A 14,832-nucleotide genomic window follows, 5' to 3' on the forward strand; every position below is an offset into this window, starting at 1 on the left:
TTCTTCTTCTTCTTCGTTTTTTTCGATTTTCATGGTTTCTGAAATTCTTCTTCTTCTTGCTGCACGTTCTTCTTCCTCTTACTCTTCTTCTTCTCCTTTTCTTTCGTTTCTGCACGTTCTTCTTCCTCGTTTTCTTCTTCTTCTTCTTCATTTACGTCTTTTCTCTCTGTTTTCTCGTTTTTTTTTCAATTTTTCATGGTAAAATCGTTTTTGAAGAAGAAGAAGCAGCAGAAGATGAGGAGGAGAAAAAGAAAGAGTTCTGAATTATGCATAAGATGTACTTCAACGAATTTTGGATGTATTTTCTTAAATCCTTTTGGTGTATTTTCTGTAACCCTTTGGGTGTATTCTATAATCGTTTGGGTGAATTCTTGTAACCGTTTGGATGTATTTTCTGTAATCCTTTGGGTGTATTTCTGTAATCATTTGGGTGTATTTGAGTGATATCTGACTGATATCTATGGGTGTATCTGACTCATATCTATGGGTGTATCTTACTGATATCTATGGGTGCATTTTTCATTTTAGAAAATATGACAGGCATTACAGAAATATACCCAAACGATTACATAAAATACACCCAAGAGATTACAGAAATACACCCAAACGGTTACAGGAATTCACCCAAACGATTATAGAAATACACCCAAAAGATTACAGAAAATACACCCAAAATCATGCATAATTCAGAACTCTTTCTCTTTCTCCTCCTCATCTTCTGCTACTTCTTCTTCTTCAAAAACGATTTCAGAGCTTGATGTCAAAAAACAATAGAAATCGAGAATAACGAAAAAAGAAAACAAAGAGAAAAGCACGTAAATGAAGAAGAAGAACAGAAAGAGTAAGAAGAACGTGTAGCAAGAAGAAGAAGAAGAATGAGAAAGAGAAGGCAAGAAACGTACCTTGAATAATATTTCTTCGTTTTTTCTAGTGATTTTGATGAAGGAGAAAGAGAAAACGAAAAGAGGAGAAGAAATTTCAATAAAAAAAAGAGGGAGGAAGAGAAGAAAAAGAGACACAGAAAAGGAAGCACGGAGAAAGAAGAAGAAGAAAAAGAGGCACAAAAAAAACGTGAAACGGCATGAATAAAGCGCGTGTAAGTGACGTAGGAGTTGCAACACGTTTTGGTGGATTAGGCATTAATAAACTTGTAATAGTTACAAGCCCTAATCGCTTGTATACTGAGCTTTCCCCTTTTGTATTGATCATGTAAAATGAATTTAAACCATGATAATTTCATGTAAAAAATAACATCTAACCCATTTGACAAATTCAAAATTTATAGAATGTTATACATTCAATTAAGTTTAGCTTCGATTCTTTTCAATGAAAATTTTGATATGATTGACATCTGAATGTAAGCTATATATATAACTGAAGCAAGCTATGACAAATCATTTTAAATCAAAACAAAAGCAAACTGATCAATAATTAAGTTTTCTTATCTCTAATTCACAAGAAGTTGAAATAATAGATGACTCATGTATAATATAATCTATTCATTAATGGAAATAGCATATTTTATTCAGGAAACAGAGTAGTCTCACATCATTACAGAAAAAAAAAAAAAAAAAAAAACACATGAAGCTAACACAGTCTCATACAATTTGCATGGCCTCTGATCTCCTATGCATGTTTTGTTAAGTATAGCCACAAATCAGTCTGGCAAGCCACAAGGGTTTCGCTGTCTTTATAAACAATCTTCCAAGGAACATCCCAAACACCACTCCACATCCATATCCCACTGCTACTGACTTCCACCCAAATAATGATTCTTTTGCCTCAGTAAACACTGAAGGTGGTTGTTCTTCATCTTTGTTGCATGACTTTGACAAAGGGAATCCACAAAGCATTGGGTTTCCTCTGTAGGAATCATTTTCGAATGTATTGAACTGTTTTCCTGTTGGTATCACTCCCTTCAACTGGTTTTCAGAAAGGTTCAAGACAGATAGAAAATTCAAATTTGTCATAGACAGAGGTATTTCACCTTTCAGTTGGTTCCATGAGAAGTCTAACCATTCCAAACTTGTCAAATTACCCAGAGTTTGTGGAATGTTACCACTGATTTTATTGTGAGAAAGATTAAGCCCTTTGAGAGAACTTAATTCTCCAATGACACGTGGAATTTCTCCTTCAAACATGTTATTTGACAAGTCTATGGTTGTGAAAATAGTTAATATCCTTTTCATTTCTGTCCTTTGACCTTTCATAATGATCACAACAGAGTCATTATATTGTACACTAGTAGTACTAGCATTGGTACCCATATACTTCAAACCACCAGTTTGAATATTATCATTCCGAGCCATCATTCCTTGAAAGTCTTGAAAGTATTGCATTGGCAAAGGGCCACTAAACTTGTTATTAGACACATCAAAAATTCTCAACTTTGGAAATGGGTGCTTCATACTCAAACAAGTGATGGTACCATGAAATTTGTTATTTCGTAAACTGAGTACCTGTAGTTTCTGAAGAGCTTCTAGCCTACTGGGAAATACATCTTCTATGTTATTGTCACTGAGGTCTAGAACTTCCAGTTTTGTGCAATGAGCCAACGATTGTGGTATTGGTCCCTCTAATTGGTTGCCATTCAACTTTATAGTCTCAAAAGCATTATTCTTGGAGAAGTTTCCAGGTATGCTTCCATAAAAGTTGTTGATTTGCAAATCCAAAACCAGGAGCGAAGGAAAGGATCCCAAACATTGTGGAATCTTGCCAGTCAAATTGTTGTGAGACAGGATTAGCGCATTGAGGGAGCTTGCATTGCATATTGTTGAAGAAATGCCTCCTGTGAAGTTGTTGTTCGAAACTGAAAAGTAATTGATGCCATTTGGTGGAATTGGAAGATCACCTTGCAGCTGGTTGAAACTGAGGTCAATAAAGTTCATGCTCTTCCATGTGTGCAAGAGATTATCACCAAACCAATTGGGAATCTTTCCATGGATTTTATTGTTAGAAAGATCTAACTTTATTAGATTTTGTAGTCTAGCTAGGAAGGAAGGAAAAACAGTAACACTACAAGAAGAGAAATATAAACGTTCAAGATCGGGTAAGACATATTTAACGCTACTATCAATAGAGAGAAATTTATTGTTAGAAAGATCAAGAGAATTTAAATTTTCCAACTTTGAAAAATGAGAAAAGTTCACAAGACCACTAAAATCATTTGATGAGATATCCAAATGGTTGAGATATTTTAGAAATTTAAAGATCGAATTTGGAAAATCACCTTGAAATTTGTTATGAGAGAGAACTAAAGAACACAAAAATGAATAAGTGGAGAATTTGCTAATTGGCCCTGTGAGTTGGTTCATACTAAGATCTAGCTCTATCAATGAAGACAAAGAATAACACCAGTCTGGAATTGTCCCATTTATATAGTTATTAGACAAAAAGAGTGTTTCTAGTTTTGAAAGTGTGGCATTTTTGCTTGGAATTGGGCCGATTAATTTATTAGAAGACATATCTAAGTAAGAAAGTTGAGTTAGATCAAATAATGATGATGGCAACTGACCTCCTAATTTATTAGATGACAAATCTAAAAGAGAAAGTTGGGTTAGACGAAACAATGATATCGGTACTTGACCACCTAGACTGTTAGAAGAAAGTTCCAAGGTATGTAATTTAGTGAAGTTGTCGAACACATCCGGGATGTGACCACTGAACATATTACCACTAAGAGCTAAGAAGGTGAGATGTTTGAGGTTTGAAAGCAAAGATGGGATCTCACCATGAAGTCTATTTTCTGAAAGCCTCAATTCCGTTAGTTGAGTGAGGTTCCACAAAGACACAGGAATTAATCCATCAAATTGGCATTCCTGTAGCTGTAGGTTGTTAAGAGACTTCAAGTGGCCTATGGAATCAGGTAGTTCTCCTGAGAATGCTGTGTAAGAGAGATCCAACCTCCTTAGAGGACTGCTCCAATTAGACTTTGGAAGTTCACCTTTCAGCTCTTCATTGAAATACAAACTTAGTTCTTCAAGATTAGGAAAACCAAGTATACGAGTTGGAAATTTTCCATGCAAACTAGTGTCATCAAGACTCAGAATCAACAAAGAGGATGACAAATTCATCAACAAAGACAATGAAGTTTCTCTGATAGAAGACATGTTTATCTTATTTAGAACCAGCTCTTCCAAGTTAGTGGTGTTACCAATGAGTCTGCTCCACGTGGATTCATCAAGTCTCAGTTCATGATTATCATACGAGGAGAGATCAAGTGAGAGTAATTTAGACAAGTGTGAGATTGTGGACGGAATATGACTGCTAAATGATGAGTGTGATAGATTGAGATGAGTGAGACTCACAAGATTACCAATTCCAGGATATATTGGAGAGTGGGAGAAGTGATTGAAGGCAAGGTTGAGTTGTTGAAGATGCGTCAGATGAAACAGTGTGCTGTTCGGATGAAACTCGCCTTCAAGCATGCTGCAACTCAGGTCAAGCCCAATCACGTGCCCTGATGTGGTGTCGCACGTGACACCATCCCACTCGCAACAGTCAGTACCGTTTTTCCATGATGCTGTCTTGGAATAAGAGGAGCACGCCGAATCTTCGATCAATGAGGTGTCAACGGCAAATGAGTTCTTGAATTGGAGCAAGTTTGAGTAGTCATGGTGGTTGCATAGTGGCAACAGCGATGAGCAAGTGGAAGATGAAGTATAAAGAAGAAGCAACAAGAGAGTAAAACACCTCATCATTATGAAGTCACAATAATAATGTTTAGATTTTTAATGTATATGAGTGTGGTGCATGGCATCCAATGCAACTCATGAACGCAAATATATATATAGGTCATCCCGTGCGTGGAATATACTCCAAAATCTGTTTAGTGTGGCGTGTGCTACTATTTTTTCCACAACCTCACTGCATATTTGCATTATTGCATCTATTAATTAAAGTAACACGTCAACTTTATTGCTGTCATAATCGGCATTATGAGATACTTATGATATCCTACTCTCTCTAAAGTAACATGTAAGTTATTTTTTTCTGATGTGTCATATTTTAATTGGGTATTAATAATAATTTTGGAAGATGGTGACGACCTGACCGAAGAAAAAAATAGAACACTCAATAAGACGATAATACTTAGGAGGCACAACGACACGACAAAAAAATGAAAAAGAGTAAACGTAATTAGAGAGAGTTAGAGTACCTTTTCTAAAAGAATGATTTGGGAAGAAAAAACAAGACACCCAATAAGACGGTGATGCTTGGAAGGCGTAACGACGATGACGAAAGAGTACAATGAGGAGGAGTAAACGTAAATAGAAAAAGTTGGAGTACCTCTTCTAGAAGAATAATTTGGGAAGAGAAAATGAAACACCAATGAGACGGTGATATTTAGGAAGCGCAATAACGACGAAAGAGTAGAGAAGATAACTCAGATTAAAATAAACAACCAATTAAAATATAACACATCAAAAAAAGTAACTTACATATTATTTTAAAAAAGATAGAATAACATTCACCTTCCTTATTTCTTTCAGCGTGTATATATATATATATATAGCACTCAGTGTAAGTTGAATTTTATAAGATTGTAGTTAAATAATTATATGACTCCATAATAAAAATGGAATTCTAAACAAATTCTTCTTCCTCAAAGTTCAATATTTTCTATCTTAATTATATATGCCTCTGTATATAACTTAAGCTTAAATAAAAATAATAAGATTAAACCATGTGTATGTATCTAGGAAAAATAAAGACAATAAAAATATTAAACAATATGAACAATGAATATATCAAATATTCATTTTACTAGATGTGCAGATGATTATTCTAATATTAAAATTTAAATGAATAATTTAAAGATGTAATATGTTTTAATTTAATTAGTAATTATTTATATTGTTCAAAAAAATTATTTACCCATTTATCTATGTATGATGATGTATACAAATAAAAAAGTTACGAGATAGATAAACAATCTATCGTTGTCGGAATATCTTATTTTTGGATATATGATTCTTATTAGTTATTACATACAAATTTGGCCCGCTGAGAATGAAAGATTTTGATTTGAAATATTTGTTTGAGAGTATATAAGTATTATCTAATATACTAAAATTATCTACTAAAATTAATTATTATATTTTTATAGTATACTAAAATAATTTATATCAAAATTCAATCTTATAGTATAATTTAAAATTATACATATATTAAGTTTAAACATACATATTCCAACATTATATTACAAACTCAGCTCTATTTATAATCAAATTATAATCAAATTAGAAATCCATGTGAAAGAGAATTTTATACATGATTTTCATGAACAACAAAACTAGAATCAACAGTTCTGTTTCCTCACACAAAATATAGTTTAAATTTAATCCAATTTTATTTGTTTATTTTTTCGATAACTTATATAGTATGTGGAATTCAATATTCGGTGAGTCGGAGACTTCAGTTTTCATTTTCTAATGAAGTGACTAAGTTATCGATAACTTATATACATGATATCATATGATAATAAATTGGAAAAGAAAACTACGGTTCTAATGAAAAATATTCAATTGTATATTTTATATTACGATGTTTGAATTTACAGTCAAAGCTATTGAATAAAGTAATAAAATAAAAGGGAGTGAATAGAATCGAAATAATGCATATCTTTGAATTTGTTGTGTAAGCAGAAATAAAAGAATGTGCAGAAAAAGAAAATAATAGAAAAAAAGATTCAATAAGAGTAGTGAGAAAATTATTAATATATATATCTATAAAGATATCGTGATTGATTTTAATAATTAATTTTTTTAATATATATATAGTATTTTTATATAAGCATGTAGTATGGTGGAAGTAGGTAGAAAATGGATTTTCTACAAAGTTTATTGCATAAGGATGTATATTTTTTTATTGGATTCGTTAGGGAGATAATGAACTATTTATACAATGTGTATAAAATGAACATCTTTTATATTATTTAGAATAATTATTCGAGTATTAGAAATAATAAACATCTTTTTAAAAGTTTAACCTGATTTTGAAGTTCACCAAAGATTAAATTCTTGACCTTTTGAATTTAGCGCTTTAATACTATGTCATGATACCACTCATCCTAAAAATTTCAGCTGATAAAAAAAGATAACACTAATAATTATATTTTTAATACACTCTAAACTTTCATTATCCATATTGTACAAATATTCCATTTATTCCTGGTACATTCCTTTTTCCATAATATATCCATTAATTAGATATCATTTGCATAACTTATCACTCTTAATTCGAAATACACGTGGCAAGTTTATGTATGATAGATGAGGAATGAAGAAGCAACAAGAATAAACAAAGGATCTTTTGATAAATAATAATACTAATTTATAGAGACAATAATAAATTGTAACAAATTTCATTAACAAGTTATAATTTAAATAATATAATTTTTTTATATTTATTTAGAGATTATAAATTCGAATCTCCCTCTTAACTTTAGAAAAAAAAACTGTAACAAACTTAGATTATATTTCTTGAATTTTATTAGGTTAGGTTTTTTTGGAAGATTTATAAGCTTAATATTTAACTAAGCGCACAATATTAAGATTTTTTATTATTCGAACTTTGTAACATTATATTTTGATATACATACCTTAGACCAAACAAAATACTTAATTACCTTGTAAAGGAAAAAATTTATAATTCTCAGATTAGGGAGGATTCCAAATTATTAGTGGCATAATTAGGATTATTAGAAGTTGAAGTCGGCTGTAAAATTGTAAAGATTTCTATTGTCGTGTTGCTCTCAAATTTCCTATCCCACTTATCTTAACAACATGGATGCTCAAGTGGGACCACTAATTAGTAATAACATGCCAAATGAACAATTGTCTTCATAAGTACGTTGAGCGTGCAACGGAATGAAAATTAATAAATGAAGAGTGCTAGAGATAAGTTTTTTTTATGATTTGTAGTTATTAAATAATTATTAATAATATTTTTAATAATATAAAATTTTATTTAATAATATAAAATTATTTATTTTTTTTAATTATATACTTAATTATATATTGGTCAAAATTTAATAAAATTATTAGTTTCTAAAATTTTTCTTAATGTATTATTGCATGCAAATAGCAGGTTTTTATCACGACTACGACCTGAAAAGGGTTTTGATTGAGCGTATACACCACTCCATCCAATAAGTTGACGAAGACAAATATCTTTTTATTTTAGATTTATAAGTCCAACTAACCATATTAGGTATATATATATATATATATATATATATATATATATATATATATATATATATATATATATATATAATATACATTAAAATAAATTAAATATAAATATATAATAACTAATTTAATAACTATTTTTTTTATATATACGTAATATTTTTATTATAAATCTAATGTTTAAATTTACCATATCACAATATTAAAATTTTATTTTTAAATTTGATAAAATTATATTTAGATGAAATTTTAATTAAAAAAATTAAATATTTTTCAGTATTAATTAATTTTTTTAAATTATTTTTTATTATAAATTTTAAATATTATATTTTAAATTTTTAAATCCTAAAACTTGTAACTCTAAATCTTAGAAAAATGAAGATTACCAATTTACCATACGTAATTTTACAATAAAAAATAATTATTTAATAATAATTAATTAAAAATTAATTTTTTATACTTATTCTTTGAAGTAATTACATGACGAATAAACCATCAGAAATACTTTGGATTATCTATCTAATATGCTCATAAAATATTTTTGATTTATGTTATAAACAAAAATATTTTTAAAATATTTTAAAATGTGATAAAAATACCCGCACGTAAAATTTTTTTTGTCTCCGTTAATAGATACAACTTAGGTGATAATGATAATGCTTATGCGAATTCTGATACTTTCGTTACGTTATTTTCTTCTTTTAACATAAATTGAAGACAATTTTATCCGCGATTAGATAATTTTCTAAAAAGTTCAATCTTTTTTATCGTCATCGTATATATGAGGATGTTGTAAATCTAAAAGCATATCATTGTCATTCTACGTTAATTTTGGGGATATATATGATTCTTACATGCTAGCTGTGTGTAATTGAGCTGAAACTTGTCATATGCTTAAATACTTGTAGAGTAAGAATATCCAGATTAGGGGGTTCGTGTTCAGTGGCATAATAAGTATTATTAAAAATTGAAATCTATTTTAAGAGTATATGCCATCATATGCAAATAAACAAATGATTTATTTTCATTGGAAATAATTATTTGTTTCCAAATGAAGAAATTAAAAGTCATCAAACTTGAGTGATACGGAGAGTTGACGTCCAAGTCTTCCTCAATCAACGTGGAGAAAAAAGGATGACGTGAATTTGATTGGTTTCATTATTTTTTTTTTAGAGAAAAGCTTAGTATACAAGCGATTAGGGCTTGTAACTATTACAAGTTCATTAACGCCTAATCCGCTAAAACACGCTGCAACTCCTACGTCACTTACACGCGCCATACAAAGATCCCGCGTTTGTATAACTACCAAATTTAAAAGATTTGTTTCCTTCTTTGTTTTCTTTCTTTTCAAATTTCATCGTTCTTCTTCTCGCGCGTCTTCCCCTGGTTTTTCGATCGTTCTTTTCCTCTCCTTTCTCATTGGTTTGTTCTTCGTCATTGACGTTAGTTTTTCTCTCTGTAACTCCAGCTTCGTTTTGACATGGTGTATTTATAGTTTTTGACATAGTGTATTCTGCAACCTCTCTGTTGTTGATGACCAGTTTGTTCCGAAGGTTGGAATGACCTTTACCACCCTTGAAGATGCTCGAAAGTTTTACAGAAACTATACCAAGGTTGCAGGTTTTTCTACAAGAGTTCGGAGCACAAATAGAAAGGAAATGAGATTAAGAATCAATTGATTACATGTAGCAGAGAGGGAAAATGAAACTCTCATAGCAAAGACTCATTTGATAGGAATTGGAATGATTTTCTGCTAAACTTTGGTCTTGTGGACAACAAGTGGCTTTCATGTAGTGTTGGGTTAAAATCTGCAGCAGGGGTGTAAATTTAATTTGTTATCGGGTGTATTTATAGTCTGTGTTTGGGTGTATTATGCAGATCTCTATGCAGACCGTCATATTTGGGTTCCAATCTATCTGGATCACCACTTCATATTATAGTGCCTGTAAATCAGACATTTTGAATACACCAGAGAGAGTTTAATTAATTTTGGTCTTGTGGACAACAAGTGGCTTTCAGGTAGTGTTGGGTTAAAATCTGCAGCAGGGGTGTAAATTTAATTTTTTATCGGGTGTATTTATAGTCTGTGTTTGGGTGTATTATGCAGATGTCTATGCAGACCGTCATATATGGGTTCCAATCTATCTGGATCACCACTTCATCTTATAGTACCTGTAAATCAGACATTTTGAATACACCAGAGAGAGTTTAATTAATTTTGGTCTTGTGGACAACAAGTGGCTTTCAGGTAGTGTTGGGTTAAAATCTGCAGCAGGGGTGTAAATTTAATTTTTTATCGGGTGTATTTATAGTCTGTGTTTGGGTGTATTATGCAGATGTCTATGCAGACCGTCATATATGGGTTCCAATCTATCTGGATCACCACTTCATATTATAGTACCTGTAGATCAGACATTTTGAATACACCAGAGAGAGTTTAATTAATTTTGGTCTTGTGGACAACAAGTGGCTTTCAGGTAGTGTTGGGTTAAAATCTGCAGCAGGGGTGTAATTTAATTTGTTATCGGGTGTATTTATAGTTTGTGTTTGGGTGTATTATGCAGATCTCTATGCGACCGTCATATATGGGTTCCAATCTATCTGGATCACCACTTCATATTATAGTACCTGTAGATCAGACATTTTGAATACACCAGAGAGAGTTTAATTAATTTTGGTCTTGTGGACAACAAGTGGCTTTCAGGTAGTGTTGGGTTAAAATCTGCAGCAGGGGTGTAAATTTAATTTGTTATCGGGTGTATTTATAGTCTGTGTTTGGGTGTATTATGCAGATCTCTATGCAGACCGTCATATATGGGTTCCAATCTATCTGGATCACCACTTCATATTATAGTACCTGAGATCAGACATTTTGAATACACCAGAGAGAGTTTAATTAATTTTGGTCTTGTGGACAACAAGTGGCTTTCAGGTAGTGTTGGGTTAAAATCTGCAGCAGGGGTGTAAATTTAATTTGTTATCGGGTGTATTTATAGTCTGTGTTTGGGTGTATTATGCAGATCTCTATGCAGACCGTCATATATGGGTTCCAATCTATCTGGATCACCACTTCATATTATAGTACCTGTAAATCATGCATAATTCAGAACTCTTTCTCTTTCTCCTCCTCATCTTCTGCTGCTTCTTCTTCTTCAAAAACGATTTTACCATGAAAAATCGAAAAAAACGAGAAAACAGAGAGAAAAGACGTAAATGAAGAAGAAGAAGAAAAAGAGGAAAACGAGGAAGAAGAACGTGCAGAAACGAAAGAAAAGGAGAAGAAGAAGAGTAAGAGGAAGAAGAACGTGCAGCAAGAAGAATAAGAAAAATTTCAGAAACCATGAAAATCGAAAAAAAAACGAAGAAGAAGAGGAAGAGGAAGAGGAAGAGGAAGAGGAAGAGGAAGAGGAAGAAGAAGACGAAGAAGAGAAGAAGAAGAAGAAAACGAAGAGAACCGTTTGAGTGGGGCGCGTGTAGTTACGCTCCATTCAAAATGAGTTAATGCACGTGTTAATGAAGTTTGGGCTGATAACTTGTAAAACTTGTACGGCCTTTTTACTTGTATGTGTAGCAGGCCCCTTTTTTTTAACATAATGAATGAATGAATTATTTTTCCAAAAGGTTCGTAAGTGGTGGTAAATACTTTTTCAACAATATAATTTATGATTGCTTAATAATCTATTGTATCTTCTAAAAAAAAATACAGTAGATGTCGAAGATGAACAAGGACGTTGTTGAGTTATAACGAGTGGAATGAACATTATTTTATTAGCAGTTGATGGCAATGCCAGAGATGTCACGAGATTGATTTCTATTGTATACAGTAAGGGTGTGTATGGTCCGGTCCGACTCGAAGACTCGACCCGGTCCTAAACACTTTTGGGGCTAATTTGGTGTGATTTTATCGAGTCTAGGGTCGGGTATGGGTCTCAAAAATAGACCCGGTCATTATTTCAGGTCGGGTCCGGATCATAGTTCGGGTCACCCGAAATCGGCCCGGTGGCCCGGTCATCATACACAATTAATATTTTGTGTTATTAGTGATGGATGATGGCTATTATTATGTGAAATTTAAGTATTGTAAACCTTAATATTTTGTATTACTAGTCATTATATATAAGACTATAAGTTAATGTTTTATATTTAAAATGCATAAGACTTTAGGCTAATGCATAATCTTGTGTTATTTGTATTGATTTAAATATTTGGCGTTATTATGCAATATTAGTATTGATATGGTTATGCTTTAATTTTAGAGAAAAGCTGGTTCTTATTATATTTTTCTAAGTGAATTTTACCATGTCAAATAATAGTTGGAGTATTGGAAATTTGGATATTTTTACATGCTAACTTACAAGAAGGTATCAAGGTAATATAATGTTAACGACCTGGTTTTTACCCGGTATAATCGTGGCCCAAAAATATATAAGTTTCATCGGGTCTAGGATCGGATTCGGGTCTAACAAATAGGCCCGGTATATATTTCGGGTCGGGTCTGGATCACATCAAACTCGGTTTCACCCGACTCATGCACACTCCTAGTATACAGCTAAGTTATATTTGTCTATTTTACTCTACTTTAATATGTTGAGTTTGCTTTATTTTTTAAAAAAAATATGACTGACACTTCTGTAATTCAGTAATATAGAAAAATAAAAAATTAACACATATTGTACTAAAAATATTGTGATTACATATAATAATAATGGCCATAACATAGGAATAGCAACAACCGAAATTAATTTAATTTTCATATGGAGCAAGTTTTGGTACATTTCAGAGATTTATGGAGAAATTTTCATATAGTCTGCTATTTCTATTCACCAGCTTCTTGCAGGGTATAGAAAGACTTTGTTATTACCACGTGTTTTACAATTTATCACTTTAATGCTTTTCAATTTTCATAGACTGCGAAAGCAAAAAAAAAATAAAAAATAATAAATAAATAAATAAATCAGAAGCAATAAAAATAAAATTACTTCTCGCACTCTTGGAAAAAATTTTTTCTCGTATCCTGCAGAAGCTCATTCTCATTCCTGAATTTTACTTAAAAGCTCTATTTTAGGATATTACACCAAAAACTAAACCATATAAAGATTTTTAAGGCTAGCAAATAAACCACTCCATATAAAGTTTAATTTTTTTTTTCTTTTGGCTTTGTAAAATTTTTGGAAACAAGTGATGAAGTGTTAATTAAAAAATTACACTAAAATCAGCCACACTAATATATTTTTGTATAAAGATATATATAGTTTAATTTATTTTTAATGAATATTTATATTTTAATATATATTTTATACTGATAGTTGATTTTTTAGTAACTAATGTTAGTATATCCATAATATAATTGGTGTTAATGTATACAGACAATAACAACTTGCGGAAAACTTTCTTGAACTAAAAACTTTTCTTTAAAATTTTGTTTCTGTTCATTTCTATTATTGCAACTTAGGTAGCATGAAATTATAGAATTTGATTTAAAATTCATTCATGTGTAATGTGTTTGATAATGTAGTGTAGGCACTCGCCTTGTTTGTAATAAAGAGACAATAATTTTCACATGGACGGCCGCATTGCACAACACGTAATTAGTGCTCAAAATCTGCATTATTATTACATACTTTTTTGACTTAGCTTGGTCTATCATATAGACGAAGCTAAGGAAGACTTCAATATCTTTGAGCGTATAGAGCAATCTAGTTGAAAGACTTTTAAATCAATTTAGGTTTATCTAATAATTAATTTACTAATTTACTTAAGTAATAATGGTTTAAATTATATCTTATATCTATACAACAACTTATTAGCTGATAAATCTTTAAATAAAACTCAAATTCATGTCGAATTAGTCATTAACTAAACTAGATAAAAAATACCGGAAAAAAAAAAGTTTAAAAGAGATCTAGTAGCTATAATAAGAGTTTCCTTTTCTCTGGTAGATATAATGTTAACATATAGGTTTAAATATTTTCTACGTAAATTGTTACAGCTCAAAAATTTATAATTTGATCTCTAGCTATATCAAATAAAAAGAGTTATTAAAATCTTACTAGTAATTGTATTTTAAAAAATAGGGTCAAGTATATTTTTTAGGTGGAAACTCAGCTGCAGTCATTTTCATGTAAAGTTGATAATTAAGAGTTGTTAAATAATTTGATTAATTTGACTAAATTTTCATCTAATAGCTCTCAACTATCAACTTCACGTAAAGTCGACTACACCTGAGTTTTCATATATTTTTTATCCTTAAAATTTGTCAAAGTTTTAAAAATACTACTAAATTTTATTTTGTTTCAATTTTATTCTAAAATTTTTTTTATTTGCATAAAATATATCACTGGCCGCTAATTTTTCAAAAAATTTAGAACCAATTCAATAACAATTTCATAAAAACAACCTTCAACACAAGCAAATCAAGCATAACTTTTATGTAATTTTGTTGAATTGGTCTTAAATTTTTTAAAAATTTAGCAATTAGAGGTATATTTGATGCAAATAAAAAATTTTTGGGACAAAATTAAAACAAAATAAAACTTAAGAATATTTTTTAAACTTTTGCTAAACTTCAAAGACAAACAATATAATTTACCCAAAAAAATATAATTATTTTAGACCATTCACTTGTAAGATATTTCAT

The 14,832-nt window shown here is 30.6% G+C and overlaps 1 protein-coding gene across 1 annotated transcript; it reads right to left on the reverse strand.

Moving 5' to 3' along the window:
• Nucleotides 1-1,622: 1,622 nt before the first annotated feature.
• Nucleotides 1,623-4,729, reverse strand: LOC130941827 (receptor-like protein 7). The gene has a single exon (XM_057870428.1). The coding sequence runs from the start codon at nucleotides 4,698-4,700 to the stop codon at nucleotides 1,641-1,643; it is 3,060 nt and encodes a 1,019-aa protein (XP_057726411.1). The 5' UTR covers nucleotides 4,701-4,729; the 3' UTR covers nucleotides 1,623-1,640.
• Between the last annotated feature and the right edge of the window lie 10,103 nt (nucleotides 4,730-14,832).

Source organism: Arachis stenosperma, chromosome 7 (assembly GCF_014773155.1).
Source record: "Arachis stenosperma cultivar V10309 chromosome 7, arast.V10309.gnm1.PFL2, whole genome shotgun sequence".
In the NCBI taxonomy this organism is placed as follows: domain Eukaryota; kingdom Viridiplantae; phylum Streptophyta; class Magnoliopsida; order Fabales; family Fabaceae; genus Arachis; species Arachis stenosperma.